The 25,712-nt window shown below is 40.6% G+C and overlaps 1 protein-coding gene across 1 annotated transcript in view; it reads right to left on the bottom strand.

Moving 5' to 3' along the window:
• LOC140487258 (uncharacterized) overlaps positions 1-25,712 on the bottom strand; it is a 190,306-nt gene that overhangs the window by 137,416 nt on the left and 27,178 nt on the right. The window contains exons 3-5 of the mRNA XM_072586884.1: positions 21,733-21,762; positions 19,889-19,922; positions 19,769-19,789 (exon numbers count right to left, since the gene is read on the bottom strand). Of these exons, the coding sequence (XP_072442985.1) occupies positions 19,769-19,789; positions 19,889-19,922; positions 21,733-21,762 (85 nt within the window). The remainder of the gene's footprint in view (positions 1-19,768; positions 19,790-19,888; positions 19,923-21,732; positions 21,763-25,712) is intronic.

Raw genomic sequence — 25,712 nt, 5'->3', positions numbered from 1 at the left:
CTCAGTTTAAGAAAAAAAAATAGGAGATGATACTGTTCAGACAATTGTCTCACAGCTGGCCACATATAAAGGGTCACATAGCAATAGCACAGAACAAAGAACATTACAGCACAGGAACAGGCCCTTTGGCCCTCCAAGCCTGCGCCAATCCAGATCCTCTATCTAAACCTGCTGCTATTTTCTAAGCATCTGTACCCTTTGCTCCTTGCCCATTCATGTATCTGTCTAGATACATCTTAAATGATGCTATTGTTCCCGCCCCTACCACCTTCGCTGGCAATGCATCCAGGCACCCACTATCTCTGTGTGAAGAACTTTACATGTATATTTCCCTTAAACTTTTCCCCTCTCACACTAAACTCATGACCACAAGTAATTGAGTCCTCTACTCAGGGAAAAAGTTTCCTGCTATCCACACCCCTCATGATTTTGTAGGCCTCAATCAGGTTCCCCCTCAACCTCCTTCTTTCCAATGAAATTAGTCCTAATTTACTCAACCTCTCCTCATAGCTAACACCCTCCATACCAAGCATCATCCTGGTGAACTTCCTCTGCACCCTCTCCAAAACATCCACATCCTTCTGGTAATGTGGTGACAAGAACTGTATGCAGTATGCCAAATGTAGCCAAACCAAAGTCTTACACAGTTGTGACATGACCTGCCAACTGTTGTACTCGTCTGATGAAGGAAAGCATGCTGTATGCCTTCTTGACCACTCAACTGGCCTGCGTTGCCACCTTCAGGGAACAATGGACCTGAATACCCAGATCTCTCTGTACATCAATTTTCCCCATGACTTTTCCATTTACTGTATAGTTCGCTCTGGAATTGCATCTCCCAAAATGCATCACCTCGCATTTGTCTGGATTGAATTTCATCTGCTATTTCTCTGCCCAACTCTCCAATCTATCTATATTCTGCTGTATTCTCTGACAGTCCCCTTCACTATCTGCTCCTCCACCAATCTTAGTGTCATCTGCAAACTTGCTAATGAGGCAACCTACACCTTCCTCAAAATCACTTATGTATATCACAAACAACAATGGTCCCAGCACAGATCCTTGTGGGACACCACTGGTCACAGGTCTCCATTTTGAGAAGCTCCCTTTCACTACTACTCTCGGTTCCTGTTGCCCAACCGGTTCTCTGTCCTTCTAGCTAGAACACCCTGGACCCCATGCAACTTTACCTGCTTCATCAGCCTACCATGGGGAACCTTATCAAATACCTAACTAAAGTCCATGTATATGACATGTACATCCCTTCCATCATCAATCAACTTTGTCACCTCTTCAAAGAATTCTATTAGGTTTGGTAAGACATGACTTTCTCTGCACAAAAACATGCTGCCTATCACTGATAAGCCCATTTTCTTTCAAATGGGTATATATCCAATCCCTAGTAACTTCTCCAGTAGCTTCCCTACCACTGACATCAGGGTCACCGATCCATAATTACCTGGAGTATCCCTGCTACCCTTCTTAAACAAGGGGACAACATTAGCAATTCTCCAGTCCTTCAGGACCTCCCTCATGTTCAAAGATGCTGCGAAGATATCTGTTAAAGCCACAGCTATTTCCTCTCTCACTTCCCTCAGTAACTGGGATGGATCCCAACCGGACCTGGGGACTTGTTCACCTTAATGCCATTTAGAATACACAACATTTCCTCCCTCCTTATGCCGACTTGACCTAGAGTAATCAAATATCTATTCCTAACCTCAATACCTGCCATTTCCCTCTCCTTGGTGAATACCGATGCAAAGTACTCATTAAGAATCTCATCCATTTTCTCTGACTCCACACATACCTTTCCTACTTTGTCCTTGAGGGGACCAATCCTTCCCTGGTTACCCTCTTGCTTCTTATATATAAATAAAAGGCTTTGGGATTTTCCTTAACCCTGTTTGCTAAGGGTGTCTCATGACCCCCTTTAGCCCCCTTAATTCCTCATTTCACATTGGCCCTACATTCCTGATATTCTTCCAAAGCTTTGTCTGTCTCTGCACAGTTATTTCACACCAAAAATAGATCAGCTGATTGCAGCTTGTGGAACCTTGCTGTGTCCTAGGTGACCATCACATTTCTGACATCAGAACACATACTGCACTTTGCAAAGCATTAAAATAAAACAAAGCACTATGGTCACTGGCTTTTGTTTGCAAAGCATTAATTGGTTGTAAAGCAATTTGTGAAATGCACTTTTTCATGCAAAGTTATTCTTTCCTTCAAATTCATACCTTCAGAAAACCGAAGTAAGTGCACTTATGCTATTGGTCAAACAAATGAGACCGATTAAATCGCTTTCAGATGGATTCAAACAGCAACCATGGGAAACGATGATCATTCCATTCAATTTTTGAGATGAAAACCTCAATACACTTGAATGATAACATTCAAAATCCAGCTGTCAGACAGCTGAAACAGAAATATTGAATAATACAGTGGAAATACATTGCTTTTTCATTAACATAGGCCTAGTTTAAATTTGGGGCCCGAGCTTTAACTTTCCAAAGAATATTTTTGAATGGGCTTATGGGGTCTACTGATTCTAAATGGTCCAAGTTTATCTTCCTGCAATTTTCCTGCTGACAGTGCAGTTCTGGTGATACCAGCAGCCTGGCTTAACAAAAAGTGTCACTGGAAGTTAAATCTTTCGGGATGAAAGATATTCCGTAAAACTAGAGAAGGAAAGAGGAATGGGTGAGATAATTAAGTAAAATATCATAGTACTGAAATGAGAGCATGTCCTGAAGGAGTGAAGGACAGATTCTAATGTTAGGAAGCAGCATTACACCTCAGGTTCAATTCTATAGGTCACCAACATACACAGAAGAATAATTGCAGGGAAATTACAGAAAGATGCAAAAACAATAGTGTATTGATCACACAGGCATTTAAAACATTTATACACTGGGAAAGTGATTGTGTAAAACATTAAGAGTTTTAGAGAAAACCTTCAAGACCATCAATAATATCCTTGCTGGCACTAAATTCATTAACGAGGAGGAAGACAATAAACAACTATTCCTAGACATTGTAGTAGAGCAAACAGCCAATGTGGAACTTCAAACCAGTGCCTACAGGAACACAACACATATAGACCAAATATTGAGCAACAGATGCAATCATCCCAACACCCACAAATGGAGCTGCATTAGAACATTATTCCAACAAGCCATCACATGCTGCATCAGAAAGGAACTACGAAGAGGAAAATCACTTATACAGTGTATTAAAAAAGAATGGGTACCTAATGAACACAGTTCGCTGATTTCTCAGCAACAAACCCAAACAAACAGACAAAATAAGTCCAGAAATACTCGTCACTCACCCCTACATCAAAGACATCTCGGAAATGACTGCCAGACTACTCAGATCCCTTGCATCATGGTAGCCCACAAACCCACCAACACTCTAATACAGCAGCTAATGAACTTGAACGACCCCATACAGACAACAAGCAAAACTAATGTCATTTACAAAATACTGTGCAAGAACTGTAACAAACATTACATTGAACAAACAGGCAGGAAACTAGCCACCAGGATACATGAACATCAACCAGCCACAAAAAGATGTGATCCACTCTCACTAGTATCTTTACACACAAATGAGGAAGGACACCACTTCGACTGGGTGTCCCACATCCATCCTAGGACAAGCCAAACTGAGACACACGCGAGAATTCCAAGAAGCATGACACTCCAACCAGAACGCTATCAGCAAACACAATGACTTGGATTCCATTTGTCACCCTCTGAGGAAAAGAACTGGAAATGACACCACCAAATGACATCACCAACCCAACAAAACCTAAACACATAACTAAAAAGCAGACCATACTACCAGTGCTTCAGCGGGGGCTCACTGATGATGTTACCTAGTATGGTAATGAAAGATCTGAAAACAAACCTTCCAGCTCAGCGAGCAAACTTACATCCAGAACCTCAACCTGAGCTGCAAATCTTCTCAAAACTTGCTAACATCAAGCGTGTCTGAAGTATGTTCAGGAAAATTTTCTAGAACATAATATTTCCAGCCCAAAGAAAGTAGAGAAGCAGAGAATATTGAATTTTAAATAAAAACAGAAAATACTGGAAAAATTCACTGAATGTGCTCCTAAGGATTGAGGTCAATGAAGTAGATGAAGTGTCAGTTGAAAATTTCTTAAGATTGTAATATCAGAAAATTTGGTGAGCCATGAAAAAGGATATGAAGTAATTGGATGTAACAGTACAAGACTGAAGGCAGGCCAAATGTTTTTGCTGATTCTGATCCTTGATGACAACTGAAATTGTTAGCAACTTGTAATTCCACAACCAACCGTCAGGTTAATTGCTTTTCGGCTCAAATGCAAAAATGCTTTTCTTTAACTGTCCAATTTCCTTCTCACCTGCAGTTCATAAGCTAATATTCACAAAGAACATTCAACGATGCTTCAAACAAAGCTTAAGTGTCACCAGACGAGTCATCTTTTAACTGGCTGCTTCACTTGGCCAAGTATGACTGGTGGACTGTTACACGACCCACTTTATGCAGTCACCTAGTTTAACTGATATAGATCCATCCCACAGAGAAAGATGATCCCATTCTGACTGAGTTAATTTGTTAGTGTCCCTTTTATGATCAAACATATCAGGAAAAGAACTATGCTGAATAGCAGTAATTTTTACTCAGGGTTCAACTTATTTTAAGGAATAAATCCTGATCAAACTCTCAAACGTTCAACTGAAATCTGAAGCAAAAACAGAAAGTGCTTGAAATACTCAGTTTCTGGCAGAACCTGTCGAGAGAGAAGCAATGAGATTGAGAGTTTTCTTGTTACTGTACTGGTGAAAGAAAAGACAGTGTACGATGGAAAGTAGATTCAACAATGGTTTATTGGTGCCAATAAAGGAAGACTTTCAGTCATCATCACAATGCGTGATGAAATTTCTCAGATGTGAAACTGTGGACTTTGAAAATGTTACATCTGTATTTATATGAAATATGTTAGGATTGAGGTTAAAGTTGAGAGTAGAACTTTTTAATGGAATGTGGGCATTGCTGATGGGCATAAAATTTGCTGCCCATCTCTAATTGTCATTTAAGAGGCCAGTTAAAAGTCAACCACATTGCTATGGATCTAGAGTCACATGTAGGTCAGAACAGGATAAGGATGGTGATTTTCTTTCCTAAAAGACATTGTGAATCAGACAGATTGCATGGAAAATTATGGAAAAAGATAAAGGGTGTGGAGGGTTGTGCAAAGTTCATCAAAGTTTTGAAAACAAGTCATAGGACAGACAGCATGAAAGGGTTCAGGAATCTAACTTCAAGCAGAGCAGATAAGGGGACAATTACGAGAAAGGGGAAGTCAGTGCAGAACTGAGGGTGTTGTACGTAAATGAACACAGAAACTGAAACAAGACAAATGAGCTTGTAGGGCAGATTGAATTTGGCAGTTTGATATTTGGGTAACATTGAGGCATAGCTGCATGGGGATTAGGGCTGGAAACTAAATATCAAACTATACTTGCTTTATGAAAAAGATTTACAAGGATGTTGCCAGGGTTGGAGGATTTGAGCAATAGGGAGAGGCTGAACAGGCTGAGGCTGTTTTCCCTGGAGCGTCAGAGGCTAAGAGGTGACCTTATAAAGGTTTACAAAATCATGACGGGCATGGATAGGGTTAATACACAAGGTTTTTTCCCTGGGGTGGGGGCGTCCAGAACAAGAGGGTGAGACGGGAAAGATTTCAAAGGGACCTCACACAGAAGGTGGTGCATGTATGGAATGAGCTGCCAGAGGAAGTGATGGAGGCTAGTACAATTAGAACATTTAAAAGACATCTGGATGGGTAATTAAATAAGAAAGGTTTAGACGGATATGGGCCAAGTGCTGGCAAACATGACTAGATTAATTTAGGATATCTGGTTGGCATGGAGGAGTTGGACCAAAAGGTGAACTGTACATCTCTATAACTCTGACTCTGTGACAGGCAGATGGACATAAGGGGATGGACTGCCTTATTGATAACATATTAAATTAAATCAATGGCAAGATGTGACAGAGAGTTGGAAGGCGCTAAGGATCAAAAAGTACTACCCTGATGGGTGCTATATGCAGGTCTCCAAGTAGTAGTCAGGGTGTGGGATAGAAACAGATCAGGAGATAGAAAAGGCATGTAAGAAGGCACTATTGCAATGATCATGGGGAATTTCAATACGCAGGCGGACTGGGAAAATCAAGTTGGTAGCAGATCCCAAGAAAAGGAATTCATAGAATGTCTATAAAATGTTTTCTTGGAGCAACTTGTAGTGGATTCTATTAGGGAACAGGCAATTTTAGATTTAGTGATGAATAATGAAGCAGACTTGATTAGGAAGCACAAGGTGAAGGAGCCCATAGCAGCAATAATCATAATATGATTGAATTCACACTGCAGTTTGAGACAAAAGCTGGATTCAGCTGTAATGGCGTTATAATTGAATAAAGGTAACTACAAAGACATGAGGGAGGAGCTGATTAGAGTTGATTAAAAGGGGAGCCTAGCAGAGAAGACAGTGGAGCAGAAATGACAGGAGTTATCGGAGCATAATTTGGGAGGTGCAGCAGATGTTGTTCCAGGGAAGAAGAAACGTACTAAAGGGAGGATAGGAAACCAGAGCTGACAAGGGAAGTGAGGGACAGCATAAAAACAAAAGAATACGTATACAATGTAGTGAAGATTAGTGGGAAGCCTGCAGATTGAGAAGTCTTTATAAATCAGGAGAGGATAGTTAATAAAGCAATAGGATAGGAGAAGATGAAATACAATGATATACCAGCTGGCAATATAAAAGAAGATTGCAAGAGTTTTTTGGATATCCAGAAGGTAAGAGAGAGGTAAGAGTGCACATTGGACTCCTGGAAAATGAGACTGAAGAAAGTAGTAATGGGGAAAAAGAAATGGGAGAGGAACTTAACAAGTACTTTGCATCAATTTTCACAGTGGAAAACATCAGTTGATACAGGAAATTCAAGAGAGTTGGGTGCAGGGGTGACTGTAGTGATCATCACTAAGGAGGTGCTGTGGAAGCTGCAAGGCGTGAAGGTGGACTATACCCCAACGCCTGAAAGATATAACAGCGCAGATTGTGGAGGCATTGGTGATGATCTTTCATGAATGACTAGAGCCAGGGATGGTTCCAAGGATTGGCAAATGGCTAATGTAACATCTCTGTTTAGAACATAGAACAATTTCTGCTGTGCCTCCTGAATTATTCTTAGATAACTCCTGTCATTGCTGCTCCACCATCTTCTCTGCTAGGCCCACGTCCAATCAATTCTGGTCAGCTTCTCTCTCATGTTTTTGTAGCTACCTTGATTGAATTGTAACATCTCTTCAATCACCTTAAAATTATGACCCCTCATGACAGACCTTCCTGCCCTGGGGAAAGTCTCTATCTACGCTTCTCATTACCTTGTATACCTCAACCAAGTCACTTCTCTTCCTTCTTCTCTCCATTGTAAAAAACCTGAGCTCACTCAACCTCACTTCATAAGACAAGCCCTCCAATCTAGGCAGCATCCTGGTAAATCTCCTCTGCACCCTCTCTAAAGCATCCACATCCTTCTATAATGAGATGACCAGAACTGGACACAATATTCCAAGTGTGGTCAAACCAGGGTTCTATAGAGCTGCAGCAAAACCTCGCGACTCTGAAACACAATCCCCCTGTTAATGAAAGCCAAAACACCATATACCTTCTTTCCAACTCTATCAACTTGAAAGTCAACTTTGAGGGATCTATGTACATGGATCCCAAGATCCCTCTGTTCCTCCAGACTACCAAGAATCCTGCCTTTAACCCTGTATTCAACATTCAAATTCTACCTTCCAAAATAAATAACTTCACATTTATCCAGGTTGAACTCCATCTGCCACTTCTCAGTCCAGCTCTGCATCCTGTCAATGTCATGTTGTAGCCTGCAACAACCCTCAATGCTATCTACAACACCAGTGACTGCATGCAAATTGCCAACTTTCCCTGTATCCCATACCTCCTAACTTACTGAATGAGCCTACCGTGGGGAACCTTATCAAATGCCTTACTGAAATTCATATAGGCCACATCCACTGGACGACCTTCATCTGTCTTATCACATCCTCAAAGAACTCAATGCGGCTTGTGAGGCATGAACCTGCCCCTTACCGGCAGATTATCTTTAACCAAACTATGTTTTTTCAAATAGTCATAAATCCTATCTCTCCAAATCCTTTTCAGTACTTTGCTTCCAACAGACGTAAGACTGACTGGCCTGTAATTTCCAGGGATTTCCCTATTCCCTTTCTTGAACAGAGGAAGAACATTCACCTCCCTCCAATCATCCAGTATTACTCCAGTGGAGACTGAGAATGCAAAGATCATCGCATGCAAAGGCACAGCAATCTCATTCCTCACTTCCCATAGTAACCTTGGATAGATCTGGTCCGGGGACTTACCTACCTTGATGTTTCCCAGAATTTCCAGTTAAAAAAATCACCCAACGTCAGGTTATAGTCCAACAGGTTTATGTGGAAGCATTAGCTTTCAAGGCACTGCCTCTTCATCAGGTGGATGAGTTATCACCATCCAACATTGGCACCTCCAAATCAGTATTTCCAGCATATCCACTTCCTTAATATCAATCTGTTCAAGCTTATTAACCTGGTCCACAGTGTGATCACTATCAACAAGCTCCCTCTCTCCAGTGAATGCTGAAGCAAAAAACTCAAGTAAGACCTCCCCTACCTCTTCAGACTCCAGGCACAAGTTCCCTCCACTATCCCTGACTAGTCCTATCCTCTCTCTGATCATTATCTTATTACTCACAAGTGTAGAACACCTTTGGGTTTTCCTAAACCTTCCAGCCAAGGTTTTCTCATGCCCCCTCCTAGCTGTCAGTCCATTTTGAGTTCTTTCCTAGCTACCCTGTAATCCCCTAAAGCTGTGCCTTATTTCCTCAGCATTAAGTAAGCTTCCTTCTTCCTTTTGATGGGAAGCTCCTCTGCTCTTGTCATCCAAGGCTCCTTCACCTTACCATTTCTTGCCTGTCTCAGTGGGACAAGGTTATCCTACACTCACAGCAAGTGCTCCTTAAACAGCCTCCACATTTCTGTTGTGCATTTCCCATAGAACAATTGTTCCCAATTTATACTCCACAGCTCCTATCTAACAGCAGTATAATTTCCCCTCCCCCAGTTAAGTACCTTCCCATACTGTATGCTCCTATCCCTCTCCATAGCTATGGTAAAGGTGAAGCAGTTGTGGTCACTGTCACTGAAATGCTCTCCCAAGAGATCTGACACCTGGCCTGGCTCGTTACCTAACACCAAATCCAATAGGAGGTAAAAACAATGACTGCAGATGCTGGAAACCAGATTCTGGATTAGTGGTGCTGGAAGAGCACAGCAGTTCAGGCAGCATTCAAGTAGGGCTTTTGCCCGAAACGTCGATTTCGAAGCTACTTGGATGCTGCCTGAACTGCTGTGCTCTTCCAGCACCACTAATCCAGAACCAAATCCAATATGGCTTGCCCCCCCCCAGTCGGCCTATCTATATTTTGAGTGAGGAATCCTTCCTAGATGCACCTGACAAAATCGGCTCCATCCAGACCATCTGCACTAAGGAGGTCCCAGTCAATATTGGAGAAGTTGAAGTCACCCGTAACAACAACTCTGTTACATCTGCACCTTTCCAAGATCTGCTGTTCAATCTGTTCTTCCATCTCTCTGCTGCTATTGGGGGGTCCATAGAAAATACCCAATAAAGTGACTGCTCCTTTCCTGTTACTGACTTCTATCCGTACTGACTCAGTGGACAAACCCTCCTCAACACTTCCTTTTCTGCAACTGCGATTTAGTGTCTAATTAACAATGCTACTACCCATCCTCTCTCCCCCCTCCCCACCCCCCCACCTGTTCTTTTTAAAAGATCTAAACCCGAGAACATTCAGCAACCATTCCTGCCCCTGTGAAATCCATATCTCCATTATGGCCACAACATCATAATTCCAAGTACTGATCCATGCTCTAAGTTCATCACTCTTATTCCTGACACTCCTTGCACTAAAACAGACACTTTAACCCGTCCCTTTGCCCTATCAACTATGTATCCTTTCTGACAGATTCTCTGCATTCTTTTTCTGCCTGTTCAACAACTAGCCTCTCCTCTCATCTGCAGCTCTGGTTCCCATTGCCCTGCCACACTAGTTTGAACCCTCCAAAAGTGCTCTAGCAAATCTCCTACCCAGGACATTAGTGCCCCTTCAGTTTAATGCAAACCATCCATCATGTACAGGTCCCACTTTCCCCAGAAAATATCCCTATGATCTACGTATCTGAAGCCCCTCTCTCCTGCACCAGCCCTGTAGCCATGTGTTAGCTATACTCGCTCCCTGTTCCTCGCCTCACTAGCACGTGGTACTAGTATTAATCCAGAGATTACTACTCTGCTCATCCTGCTTTTTAGCTTCCAACTTAACTCCCTGAAATCACTTTTTAGATCCTCATCCCTCTTCCTGGCTATGTCATTGGTGCCAATGAGCATCACGGCTTTGGGCTGTTCACCAGAGGTGAGAGTGGAAGGCAGAAAATGGGAATCTTTGGTTTACTAGCCTGGTCTCAATTACTGAAAAGAGCTGATAATTCATTATTAAGGATGAGATTACAGAGTACTTGGATGAAGTTGGGCTAAGTCAATATGAATTTCTCAAGGAAAGATCATACCTGACAAATCCGTGAGAAGTGTTTGAGGAGGTAACAAGCAAATTAGATAAAGGAGAACCAGTGGTCATGATCTTATTGGATTTCTAGAAGACAGGGTGCTGCACAGCAGGATGCTAAATAAAATAAGAGCCCATGATGCCAGGGGCAAGGTACAGGCAAGGATAGAGGATTGGCTGACTGGCAGAATGCAGAGAGTGGGGAAAAAGGGAGGGTAACAGTCCGGGACTGGTGGTGTTCCACGGATACCCGTATTGGGACCACAACGATTCACATTATCCATTTCCAATCTGGCTGAAGGAACTGAGGGCATTGATGTTAAGTTTACAGATGACATAAAGACAGGCAGAGGGGAAGGGTAGTACTGAAGAAACAGGGAGGCTCCAGAAAGACTTAGGCAGGCTTGAAGAGTGCCAGACGCCATACAATGTGGGAAAGTGTGTGGTTATGCAGTTTGGTTTGAAGAATACGGGCATAGACGGTTTTTTCAATGGGTAAAGACTTGGGCATTCCGAAGTACAAAGGGACCTGCGAGTCCTAGTTCCAGATTCTGTTAATATTAACATGCATGTTCAGATTGCATTTGGAATATTGTGAGCAGTTTTGGGCCCTATCGATGATAGGGTTTGATGGCGTTGGAGAGGGCCCAGAGGAGGTTTATAAGAATGATCTGGGATGAAGAGCTTGTCATATGTCAATCAGTTAAGGACTCTGGGACTATACTTGATGGATGAAGGGGGATTTCATTGAAACTTAGAGAACACAGAGGTTTGAATACAATGGGCATGGATAAGATGTTTTAATTGGTAGGAGATATGAGGACCGAAGGCACAGCTTTAGAGTGAAGGGATAATCCTTTAGAACTGAGATGAGGAGGAATTTCTTCAGCCAGAGAGTGGTGAATCTGTGGAACTCATTGCCACAAAAGGCCATGTTGGCCAAACCATTGAGTGTTTTTACATTCTTGACAAGCAAGGGATGAAAGGCGACGTAGAGAAGGCAGGAGAATAGAATTGAGAAATATATCAATCACCATCAGACAGTCGAGCCGACTCAATGGCCAAATTCTGCTCCTATATGTAATGGTAATAAATCCCACAGTCCTGACAGTGTATATTCCTGGATACAATAGGTTGTTGACTTTTGAGAGGGCAGATGGATTAGTTGACATCCTTTAACACTAAACAGATTTTGGAAAAGTTCTGGCAGATTGGATAGTAGCAAATATAACTCCACTGTTTACAAAATCAGGGAGGCAGAAGACAGGGAGTTCCAGACTGTTTAGCCTTACATCATTTAATGGGAAAATGCTGGAGACGATCGTAAAGAATATGTTAAGAGAACACAGAACATAACAATTGGATTACAAAAATTCTACATGAATTTATGAAAAGGAAATCACATTTGACAAATCTACTGGAGTTCTTTGAAGATGGAATTTGTAGAATAGATGAAGTAAAACCAGTGGATCCAATGAATTTGGATTTTTAGAAAAAACTTTTGATAAATTCCCATGTAAATGGCTAGTGTACAAAATCAAAGCACATGGGATTGGGTGCATTATACTGGCAAAGACCAAAAATTGGTAACAAGAAGGAAACAGAGTGGGAGTAACAAAGTGTTACTTTTCAGAATGGAAGTAGGGTACCACAGTGCTTGGGCCTCAGCTATTCATAAAATGTATCAATGATTTTCAATAGATCACATTTATATTCATATATTTGCAGGGAGGGTATCTCATCAAAATACTTAAACTCTGATAGGGCTGGACAAACAGAATGCAGAAATGATAGGTCTGCTGGCTGAAGGGTCCAGAATAAGGCATCATGGTGTCAGGATACGCAGACTATTTCAGACTGAGATAAGAATAATTATGGTGAAGCTGTTGAATTCTTTACCACCAAGAGCTGAGATGGCCAAATCATTAAATATTTTTCACAAAGAAATCGATTGATTGTTTTAAAGACTGAAGATACAAAAACAGGGCAGAACATGGGTATTGTTATGAAGGTGTAGGTGCATACTGGTACATTTAAGAGAGAGACAGGAAGCTGGCAAGGACTGACTGAAAGCACAGAGTATGCTGAGCAATTTAAAAATGTAACATTTGGCTGAAACAATAGCTGGAATTGTGTTGCCATGGAACAAAACAAATTCACATTTGGCCAATCAGTTTAAATTATGCCCCTGATACCAAAATCCAATTGCAGTTCCATTTTACTGTTTGAGATGACATCAAACCAATGAAATGATCCAATGTTTTGCGGTGTAAAACATGTTGAACAGTTAGGGGAAGAATTGCAAAGAGCACCAGCAAGTACAGACTGCTAGCTGAATAGCTCTCTGAAAGAAAAGTCCATAAGAAAAGTTGTGCAGCAGAAGACCGAAGAAAAGGCGACCCAGGAAAATACAGAGGAAAATCTACAAAGGAGAATTGACAAGCTGGCTGGTTTTGAAGCATGACTTTTTTTTTGTAAATCTTAATTGGGCCAATATTGTAGAGTGGGAGGTAAAAGATAGGTTTAAGGAAATAAGTTGTAAATGGTTGTGTTTAATGTTCTCTATTGGACTTAAAGAATAAAATTGTTACTCTTTACTTTAAATAGTGACATCTGGGATAGTTCTTTTCCTCTTAGGTTTACGCGACAAGGTGAGTCAGATTTAAATTAGCAGAAGGGTTTACCCTGCGTTGTAACAGTTTGGGGGCTCGTCTGGGATTTGAACAGATTTAGATTATGAAAAAAGTCCAGTAGATTTAGCACTTGCCAATTGGTGTCCTAGATCTTTAAATAAAATGTAGGTGAGACAATTTGTTTAATTTCGATTACTTGTGGTTGGTTAAATTAAAAGTGAGAGAAATGGCTCTTAAGATTGCTAAAGAAGTACTGGGGTTTGAAGATGACTCCTAAATTTGCCAAGAAAGTTTAGAAAGAAAATACCATACTCTTAGAATTAGCAAAGAGGTTAGAATTGGGTTTAACCAATGACAAAAATAAAGCTGAAATTATAAGGGAATTACTCAAACACTTGGAAACAGACAAGTGCAGTAGAGTTAAAAAATTGAAATTACAATTAAGGAAAATGGAGTTAAAAGATAAATAAAGGGAGAGGGAGAGAGAAATAGAAAGAGAAACAGAGAGAAAAGAAAGGGAGAGAGAAACAGAGAAAGGGGGCAAAATAAAGAGAGAAGTTCTTAGCTGAGCAAAGAGACAGGACTTGAACTTGAGAAGTTGTGATTTAGTCAGCAAAGTCAAGTTAACAGGATGGAGATTAAAACAGAAAGTAGTGATATATAATATATATAAATATGTCAAAACGCTACCACATTTTGATGAGAAATATGTTGAAGCCTTCTCTATTTCATTTGAAAAATTGGCTAGGCTAATGGGGTGGTCCAAGAGTTTATGGGTAATGTTAGATCAGAATAAACTAGTAGGCAGAGCTAGTGAGATGAGGGGTCAAGAGACTATGAAGAGGTCAAACAGGCTATTTTAAGTGCTTATGAATTGGTACCAGGAGTGTATTGACAGTGGTTCAAAAACAAAGGAGGAACCAGGTCAGACTTATGTTGAGTTCAAAATAATTAAACATAATCATTTTGATAGACAGATTTGGTCAATAAAGATAGATGAGACCTATAAGGCTTTAAGGGAGATTATTCTGCTGGAGGTGTTTAAAAACTCATTTCCAGAGATGGTAAGAATTCACTTGGATGTACAGAAAGTTCAGGAAGTGAGAAGGGCAGCAGAATTAACGGATGAATACATGTTGGTGCATAATACAAGCTTTCAGCCAGAACTTTGTCCTGTGAGGGATAGAAGTTAAGGGAAGGGGAGATCCTACACTACCAAAGAGTAGAGAACACTGTTAAGTGTCTACCACTGGTTAAAGAAGAAGCCCAAGAGGGTGGAAAGGAGATTAAAGGCCTCAGGTGTTTTCACTGTAATGGAGTGGGACACAGAAAATTACAGTGCTGTTGGTTCATGAGAGGGCATTGGGAAAAGGTGTTTTCACTGCCAGAAAGTGGGACATGTAAAGTCAGACTGATGGTTATTACAGAAAGGCAGTGTGGGAAAAGATGTGGTAAAAGAAGCTAAGCCAATGGCATTAGTGAAAATAGTAAAGGAAGCTGAGGAGCTGCAAGAGAGTGCACAGCCGAGGCAAGGGCTTGGTATGGAGTTACTGCCTGATCTCGACAAAGAATTCACCTCTGTAGGTAAAGCTTACTCAGAAAGAATAGGAGGAGAAGAACAAGAAGTTATCATTTTGAGAGATACAAGATCTAACAAGTCTCTAATAGTAAGAGATGAGCGAATTTGACTCTTTCTGATCGGTTACCCGAGAGTGTGGTAATTTGTGGGATAGATGGACAGAAATTTAGTGTTCCCCTACGTAAGATCAGGTTGGAGTGACAACTCAAGATTGGGGAGGTAACAGTGGGAGTGATTGACAGAGTGTCTGTTTCAGGAATCCAGTTTGTTCTTGGGAATGATTTGGCAGGATCCAAAATGGGAGTGACACCCCTTGTTATGGAAAAGCCCAAGGGAGATCAAGAAACAGAGGGGCTAAAAGAAAAATATCCTGGTATTTTCCCAGCCTGTGTAGTAACAAGATCCCACTATCATAAGTCACAGCATGAAGCAAAAACTAAAAAGGAAGCTGAGGGAGGTGAGGTTCAATTGGCGGACACCCTGTTTGACATAATGAACAGGCAGGGGGTCAGACAGAAGTGATCAATCCTGAAAGGCTAGGGATTTGCAACTGAAAGACAAGACAATAGAAGAAATATATGTGGATGCGTACACAAAAAAGGAAGCAGAGAATACTCCTGTGGGTTATTATCAGAAAGCTAGCTTCCTCAGACGAAAATGGAGACCATGGCAGGTTAGTGCAGAGGAGAAACGGGCTGAAATACATGAGATTCCATTGTCGTTGGCCTACAGACAGGAAGTCTATGGATACCACATGAACTATCTGTAAGGAGGTCACCCAGGTGTATAAAAGACTCAGGTTAAGATACAAGAACATATTTATTGACTTGGAATGCATAAGCATGTGGTTAACTTATGCCATACATGTTATACATGTCAAATAGTAGGTAAGCCATAGGCGGTAATAAAACCAGCACTTTTGTTGCCAATTCCTGCATTTGAAGAACCTTTCACCAGGGTTATAATTGATTGTATAGGTCCCCTCCCAAGAACCACAAATGGGGACCAGTATTTGTTAACCATGATGGATGTGTCTACCAGATTGTCACAGGCAATTCATTACGGAGTATTAAGGCAAAAAGGGTGGTGGAGGAGTTAATAGCTTTCTTCACACGGTGTGGGCTACCCAGAGAAATTCAGTCGGGTCATGGATCTAATTTTACTGCTGGCTGTTTGAGGTGGTCATGGATAGCTTAGATATACAGCAATTCACATCAAGTGCATTTTATCCTGAATCCCAGGGAGCTTTAGAAAGGTGGCATCAGACTCTGAAGACCATGTTGAGAGTATCCTGTCAGGATTACCCAAATGATTGGGATAAAGGTATCCCATTCATATTGTCTGCCATTAGAGATGCCCCAATCAAATCTACTTTGGGACTGCACAGTGGCTCAATGGTTAGCACTGCTGCCTCACAGCACCAGGGACCCGGGTTCAACTCCAGCCTCGGGCAATTGCCTGTGTGAAGTTTGCACATTCTCCCTGTTTTTGTATGGGTTTCCTCTGGGTGCTCTGGTTTCCTCCCACAATTCAAAGATACGCTGGTGAGGTGAATTGGCCATGCTAAATTGCCCATAGTGTGCAGAAATGTGCATTAGTCAGGGGTAAATGTTGGATAAAAGAAGGGGAATGGATATGGTTGGGTTATCTTTTGGAGAGGTCAGTGTGGACTTGTTGGGCCGAAGGCCTGTTTTCACACAGTAGGGATTCTATAATGCAGTTTACTCCCTTTGAGTTAATATTCAGGCATGAGATGTCCTTTGAAATGAATTAAAGAGAAATTGATAAGACCAAAGTTGGAGATCTCACACTTAGATTATGTATCGGATGTGATGGAGAGATTAAATCGAGTAGGTGAATTAGCTAAACAGCACCTGAAAAGGGCATAGCATCGAATAAAGCAGGTGGCAAATAACAACTCTGAGACTCAGATGTTTTCTCAAGGGGATGATGTGTTAGTACTGTTACCAGTGATAGGCAATCCCTTCAAAGCCAGGTTTAGTGGTCCCTTTCAAACTGAAAAAAAGTTGAGTCAGGTAAAGATGCCAGGTATTAAAAAAAAATGTATTGGGAATGTCATGTCAAAACCGTATTATACAAGAGAGAAAGAACTGGAGAAACAGGTGTTCTTTACCGCCCCGCAGAGTGAGGAATCAAATCCAGATGTTGTGGATTTTGATGTGCTTCGAAATATGCTAAAAAAAATGAAGAAGCCCTTGAGGAAAGAGATAGTTAATAGCCTATCTCTCAGGAGCATAGATCACAGTTGAAAGGCTACTGCAGTATAAGGACATATGTAGAAATCAGATGGGGGAGGACTGATGCCATTTTATATGAAGTAGGCGTAGGGAAAGCTGCTCCGATAAAACAATACCCCTATCAGCTTAATCCTTTCAAAGCCAGGCAGGACCAAAAGGAGATGGATGCCATGCTCGATAAGGACATCATCAAACCAAGCCAGAGCAAGTGGAGTTCGCCGAGGGTGAACACAGAGGGTGGTACATGTATGGAATGAGAAGCCAGAGGAAGTGGAGGAGGCTGGTACAATTGCAACATTTAAGAGGCATTTGGACAGGTATAGGAATAGGAAAGATTTGGAGGGATATAGGCTGTGTGCTCGCAGGTGGGACTAGATTGAGTTGGGATATCTGGTCGGCATGGACAGGTTGGACCGAAGGGTCTGTTTCCATGCTGTACAGCTCTATGACTCTATGGCTACGAAAAGCAAAACTGGCAATAAACCTAAACAAAACTAAATTTGTGAAAATTTGGGATATAATATCGGTCGTGGAAGCTTGACCCCACACAATACAAAAGACGAAGGCCATCAAGGAACTTCCATAACCAGCCTCAAAAAAAAGAGTAGTTTTGATTTTTGGGACTAAGCGGATTCTATCAGAAGTTTGTTCCAAACTTCAGCAGTGTAGTGGCACCATTAACCAATTTGCTGAAGAAGAACACCAAGTTTTGGTGGACAGAGCAACGCCGGAGGCATTTGACCATTTAAAAATAATATTAACCACTGCACCATTTTTAGCTACACCCAACTTTTCAAAACCCTTCAAAGTTGCCATTTATGTTAGTGACATACGAGTTGGAGCTGTACTACTACAGGAAGATGATGATGGGATTGAACTGCCAGTTGGTTCCTTTTTGAAAAACTCAATGTCCATCAGAAGAAATACTCCCCGATCCAAAAAGAACTATTGAGTTTGGTATTGGCCTGAGTTGGTTGTGTACACGGATCAGAATCCTCTTACATTCTTAGAATGCTTTAAAGACAAGAATGGGAGACTATTTCATTGGAGTCTTATGTTATAGACTTTTAATTTACAAATTGTACATGTTGCGGGTCGTAAGAATGCAATCACAGATGCGTTATTGCAGATTCAACTGATCAAGTATAGATGAGGTTGGTATCTATTCAATGTTATATATATGTGGGAAGAAGTTAATATGAACTTTGACGAAAGGTATCTGTATGTCATGATAACGTGGTTAAGGAATAGAGGAAAAAAATGAAGTCATCTTTTCATTATGATGTTTCGTTTTTATCTTAAAGGTGGGAGGTGTTATGAAGGTGGAGGTGTGTACTGTACCTTGAAGAGACAGAGGTAGCTGGCAAGGACTGACTGAACGCACAGAGTGTGCTGAACAATTTAAACATGTAACATTTAGCTGAAACGAATAGCTGAAGTTGCATTGCACACAACAAAAACAAATTTGAATTTGTCCAATCAATTTAAATTTTGCCCCGATACCAAAATCTAACCAAATTTGCATTTTACTGTTTGAGATGACATCAAACTAATGAAATGATGCAATGTTTTGGGGTATAAAACCGGACATGTTGAACAGTTAGGGGAGAACTGCAAAGAGCGCCACAAGCATAGACTGCTAGCCGAATAGTTCTCTGAAAGGTACCTGTCTATAAGAAAAGTTGTGCAGCAGAAAACTGAAGAAAAGATGTCTCAGGAAAATACAGAGGAAAATCTACAAAGGAGAATCGACAAAGCTGGATGGTTTTGAAACATAATTATTTTTTGTAAATCTTCGTCAGTTTTTTTAATTGGATCAGTATTGTAGAGTTGGAGGCAAAAGATAGGTTTAAGAGAAAGGAGTTGTAAATAGTTGTTTTAAAGTTCTCTATTGAACTTAAAGAATAAAACTGTCAATTTTCACTTTAAATGGTGACGTCTGAGACAGTTTTCTGTGTGCGACTGTGGTTTGATCCACAACCTCAGAAGTAAAACTCTTACCATGCAAAGTATCATTGTTGTTTTCCACTTGCATCCCTTTATCAAGGGCCAAAGAATGGATTTTTGTTTGGATCGCTCAGGGAGGTGGAGTAGGTCACCCTGAAGCGCCAGCACATTCCATATTTCCACTCTTGACCTGACCCAATTCAAAATCATGCAGACCAGGTTATCTGATAGTGAGGGCTGGGCATCAAGGCCAGTAATGGCGCAAGTAATACAGCTGCTCTTTGGACTGAGTGAAATTGTGGAATGCCATCTTGCTGCTCTGTCATAGGGGACACATGCATATCTGGCCCAGAGGTCAATACTGGAAAATAGGCTTCACTGCTGCCAGGTCACTGATGAATATGTTAACAAATACATTCACTTACAACTGCCCTGCACATCATATTGTGACCTGAGCCATCTGCACGGAAACCAACAAGTAAATTATTCTGCAGTATTGTATATCTTAAAATTAATTATACTAGATAAGGTTTTTAAAATTCCATCATGGATATACAGTCACATTTTATATAAACGAGAATTGATCCAAAAAAACAATTACTTGGGAATGGTATAGCTACCTTGACGTTCAAAAGCATAACCTGAAATCAGAAACAAATAGTCCAGTTAAGTGCCATTTGAAAATTATTCAAAATGATTAAGAATATTGTAAAAATCAGAATATAAATGGTAATACTTACTATTGGTGCAAAGTATGGAAGTAATTATGAATAGCTGGAATTAGATATTAAGATTTGGTAAAAGAACATTTCAGTACATCTGATTAATTAATGAACACTACAAACAAGTGATTGTTGAACGAACTAGGTTCACAATTTGCAATGATAAATTATGATTTATTAATTAAATTTATGACTTATGGTATCTTACAGATTATTTGCATGAATAATATTTTAGAAGCCTGCGAGAAAAAGGTCTGCAAGGGAACTCCATACACAAATAATTATCATTCACAACTTGCTTAAACCATGTGTTCTGTATTCACCAAATTTACCTGTACCCTTCACTTACCCTGTAGGCCAACTGAAGTGTGAATTAATTCATTGTTTAAAAGGTCTGTCATGAACATGTTAATAATTGGAACACTAGTAGAATACTCAACAGTTTGCTTTTATATAGTACTTAAAATGTAGAAAATATGTAAGATTTGCATGAAATGTCCATATGAGGCCTCAAGCATATGAGTGAAGAGCAGATGTGCTTTCAATGTGTTAGCTTCCTTCTCCTTTTCAGTTCACACTGTTGGGAACTGCAATGCAAAGATCATTACCAACTATGTAAGTCTCTCCCTGTTAGTACATAGCCTCACAGGGAAGTCTTCACCAAATCGATAGGAGTGGAGAACAGGTACAGGCTGATTCGAGTAGTGGAACACCATCATATGTCACTGGTCAGTCACTGTCCACCTCAAACTGGGCAACTCTGACTAACTGGTGCTGACCTGCCACTTTCCCCATTTGCTTTAATGGAACTCTGGAGCTCAGCAAGTAGATGGAATTCATTGCTCTAGTTAAGCAAACAAACAAAAACAAAAATAAAGAAGTTACCATCTCCCCAGTCGGCAATTTGGAATGTCAGGGCTTTCAGTATGGGACTAGCAGCTGCCTTAAGAGAAAGTTAGAAATATACACAAGTTATAACCACCATGGGCTTATTAGCCTGAACATTGACACAGTTTTCATACCAGAGAGTAGATTCATTGGGAATAGATCACTTAAAGAAAAGCATCACACCCTCACCTTGCAGGGTCAGTAGTAGTTGTCTTCTCATTGAAACCATAGACCGCCACATTTACCATGGATAGCCTACACTATACAGGGCAATTCTTAGCATAGCTAACCTGCACATCTTCCGGCTGTGGGAGGAAACCGGAGCAAACCTGCATAGACACAGGGAGAAGGCACAAACTCGACACTTAGGATTGGAAATGAACCCAGGTCCCTGGTATTGTGAGGCAGCAGTGCTAAACACTGCTATAGTTTAGAGAAGGTTTAATACCTATAACGAGCGGATTGTCTTATGTGGAAAGACTAGACAGGCTAGTCCTGTATCCTTAGGAATTCAGAAGAGTAAGAGGCGACAGATCCTTAGGGGTCCTGACTGAGTGGGTGTCAAAAGAACATGGGAGAATCTAAAAAAGGAATTATCCATTTAAGGCAGAAATGAGGAAACATTTCTTCTCTCAGATGGTTGAGTGTCTTTGGAATTTCATTTCTCAAAAGGCACTTAATTCAGAATTTTAAAATATTTTTAAGACAGTTAAACTCTTGATTACAAAAGGGATGAACATAAGCAGGAATCTGGAGGTGATGTTAAAATCAGATCAGCCATGATCTTATTAAATGGCAGAGCAGGCCCAAAGGGCCTAGTGCCCTAATTCTGTTCCTTGTTTGTGTGTTTGTATACAACTTTTAGACTCAATCAGCTATAACATTCACACCTTAAAAGGGATTCAGGCAGCAAACTCTCCCAATACAACATTTAAGTGAGTAACAATTTATCTCTAGAATATTGATGAACTTACCAAAATCATTTTGCCAAATTTCTTCCAGTTCTAGAAAACAAAACTCATGAATGCAATCTGTTAAAGTAAAAGCAGGCCTGAAATAGCACAAGACAACAGATCCATATTAGTGAAGTGTGTAAATATTCAACAGCACAAAATGAAATTGCAGTGGCAATAAACAATATATATCATTCTACCTAGTCTCTTCCCTTCATTATTTTAAATATTCCAAGTAAATCTCCCTGAACAAATTAGTCAGCTCTAGCTCTTCTTCACAATGAAGACATTTAAACTTTTTAGTTTCTCTCCTTTGGACCTTTCCCTGGGCCAACATGTCTCACTATAAGCGGTCAAATGGGTTGTTATTTTGGACAATGCTGCAAAGACCCAGGCCATGCTAGGTTGTTGAGTTCTTTGTTCTCACTACATGTTTTTTGACATTAACCAATACAGCTTACTCAGACATTCTGTTGCTAAACCATTGATTCATAGAACGTTTGGAGGTGCAGTCCAAAGGGGTCAGGAATACTGCTTCTGTCAGCACATTGAAGCCATAGACCACTGTTTGGCCCACCGTCAAATACTTCCTCCTCTTCCCAAACCTGCCTGTGTATCTTTTGTGCCTTGCAAGGGGTCTCTGGGGGCCTGGTCACCTTAACAGTTACACTTGCATACTGCCTTGTTTTGCATCCTAAAATCTGGACTCAAGTTACCATTCATCATTCTGCTATTAAATCAAAATCTGATTGTAGGTCTTATAATTCTGAGTCATCAGTCACAATGCTGACATGACCAGCAATACTTTTACCTGGAAAGTTTATGCATGATAGTAAAGATTAACAATTCAAACATAGAAAGGACCCTGTGCAATTCTACCATCCACCAATCTCCATTGCAGGAACAAACAATAATTATTGATAATCCTCTGATTATGAAAGTGCAAATTAATTTCCTCACCCCAAACTGCTCCTTTAACCAATAAAATGGTTGAGTGCACAGTACCATGTCACAGATTTTGATTTTTGCAAATCTAATCTTTTTTTTAAGCAGGACTATTGCATCCACCTGCCTGTTAACCTTCACGGCAAATTTAACCTAATTTCTGGACATAAGAAACTGAAAACCATACTAGAATCCCTACAGTGTGGAAACAGGCCCTTCGGCCCAACAAGTCCACACTGACCTTCCGAAGAGTAACCCATCCAGACCCGTTCCCACTACATTTACCCCTGATAAATGTACCTATCATACAAATCCTGGAACACTATGGGCAATTTAGCATAGCCAATTCACCTAACCTGCACATATTTGGACTCTGGGGGGAAACCAGAGCACCTGGAGGAAACCCACGCAGACACGGGAAGAATGTGAAAACTTCATACAGACAGTCACCCAAGACTGGAATCAAAACCAGGTCTCTAGCGCTGTGAGGCAGGAGTGCTAACCACTAAGCACCTGCATCACCCCAGTAGGACTTTCTGTTTATTCATTTCTTGCCCAGGGCTTTCTAATTCTGTTCTTGGAAAAATGCAGCCTGCGACTGTTTTACCTATTTAAGGGTACATTGAACTTTTTGTATAAACTCATTAGCATAAGACTAAAACTAAAATCGTTTATCAAATGCATGTTCACAATATCAATTTGTAATGGGAATCAGGCATTCTCAGAAATCACAGAGAACAATGCGATCATTATCATTAAATGAGCCATTTCTTTAATTGACTGACTTAATTCTTGTGGTCTTACTGTTCAAGTGGCTTAAGCTAACTGACCATGGCAGCATAGCAGAACACACCTCCATGGCTACCAATTACCATATATACTTGCGTATAGGTCCAATTTTGAAGACTTTTTTTTAAGATTTAAATTGGGGGTTGATTTATACACGAGGTATTGTTTTCAAGGTGCTGAAATTCATGCTATAGTATGAAATGCCGTGTTAGCAGAAGTCGATTTGATTGCACAACTAATCCAGAGTAAAGAAGAATCCTAAATAGTTACTGAATCCTAATCTTCTACTGTCCACCTTCCTGCCGGGCCTGAGTCAGGAACACAAACTTTCTTCAATTTGCTACATACATACAATACAAGGAGTTTCAAACTCTCTGTGACGGTAAGGTGGGCGGGGTTCCTTGCCAACAGGTCGCAGCTCTGCTTGGCTTGTGGCTTGCCCATGAAGCAGGCAAGCGTTCTGATTGGCAGGCAGTGATGTCATCGGAGACAGGTGACCGGCACTGCCTCCCTGTCGTGCACCTAGGAGGCACTGGAGGTTCGTAGTCTAGCGCCAAATGGGAAGGGGGGCCCACAGGGGGAGTGGGGGAAGGCCCTGTCACACAGCAGCTCACTTAACAAACAGTGCTCGAATTAAAGAAATGAAACTTAAACTGTACACCCACACTATTATTCGAAAGAGTGCAGTAATTGTGAATTAACTTAGTATTGGTGTAACCATTCTGATTAATACAAAACTGAACTCTAAAAGAGGAACAATGTATCCCGTAAAATCCCTCTATATGAGTGAATTTAGTGTTATTTCTCATATCGTTTTGGAACTTAACAAAGCAGTATAATGAAATGTCAAAGAATTAAAGAAAAACCAGTATGTAGCTAATATAGCTGAAAATACGTTGCTGGAAAAGTGCAGCAGGTCAGGCAGCATCCAAGGAGCAGGAGAATCGATGTTTCGGGCATGAGCCCTTCTTCAAGAAGGGCTATGTAGCTAATATACCTCACTTTCATTCAGAGATAATGGCACAATTAAAATTATTAACTTTTTAATGATATTAACTTTTGGATGTATAGCGAATAAAGTGCAATAGGTACTGATAGATTTAGTGCCGGTCTGAATGAATGAATGAATGAATTAATTAAAACATGCTGTAGTAAACCAAATGCGGTAGAGATAGGAATGAATGAATAGAGATGCGATTCAGTGAACAAAGAGCGATGAGTAGAGTTACCGGTCCGACTGAAAGAATGAATGAAAATGTGCTGTAGTAAACCAAGTGCGGTAAGTAGAGTTATGAATGAATGAATAAATAGAGATGTGATATACTGGCAGTAAACAAAGAGCGATGAGTAGAGTTACCGGTATGAATGAATGAACGCCATTTTGTTTAAGAGGGTTAATGGGAATATTGACTTATTTTCTTCATTAAGCAAATATTTTCTGAAAAATCTATGAAATTTCAGCAAAAATAAGTTAATGGGGAAATGCAGTTTTCTTTGTAAGAGATTTATAATGCGATATAATAGGGTCGATTTGCACATGAGATATGTGGAAAATTCAAGATTTATTTTGGCCAAAACTCAGGGCTTGACTTATACATGATTATTTACAGAACTTTTTTGTTGTATGTCTTCTTTACCAAGGACAGTTCAAATGGCTGAATTTAAACAGTGATAATTTAAAATTAATTTAAACCATTCTTCCACAGGAAAGAGAAACAGATCTGGTTCAGGCTGATCAACTGTATTGTTAAACAAAGTGACCTAGTGGTGCAGGACATAGTTCCTTGAAAGTGGAGTTGCTGGTAGACATGGTGAATAGGAAGGCTTTTGCCATGCTTGCCTTCATTGGTCGTAACATTGAGTATTGGAGTTGGGATGTCATGTTGCATCAGCACAGGACACTGTGAGGCCACTTTTGGAATACTGTATGTAATTTTGGTCATAGTCTGCACTAAAGGTCTTGATCTATGATCTTTGTTTTTCAATTAAAATGAATGGAAAAGAGAAATCAAATCAATTAAAGACATCACTTGGGGACAGCCAGCTATGAAGAAGATGTCAGAGAATGCCACGGTTGTTATGATTTTAGTTTACTGCTTTTATATACAGTCACAAGAGACCAATAGTGAAAGATAATGGACAGAACAGGTAACATTGGGCGGCACGGTGGCACAGTGGTTAGCACTGCTGCCTCACAGCGCCAGAGACCTGGGTTCAATTCCCGCCTCAGGCGACTGACTGTGTGGAGTTTGCACATTCTCCCAGTG

The sequence above is a fragment of the Chiloscyllium punctatum genome, chromosome 16 (assembly GCF_047496795.1).
Source record: "Chiloscyllium punctatum isolate Juve2018m chromosome 16, sChiPun1.3, whole genome shotgun sequence".
Classification (NCBI taxonomy): Eukaryota; Metazoa; Chordata; class Chondrichthyes; order Orectolobiformes; family Hemiscylliidae; genus Chiloscyllium; species Chiloscyllium punctatum.
Note: the sequence above shows the minus strand (reverse complement) of the source record. Positions and strands in the feature narration are given on the sequence as shown.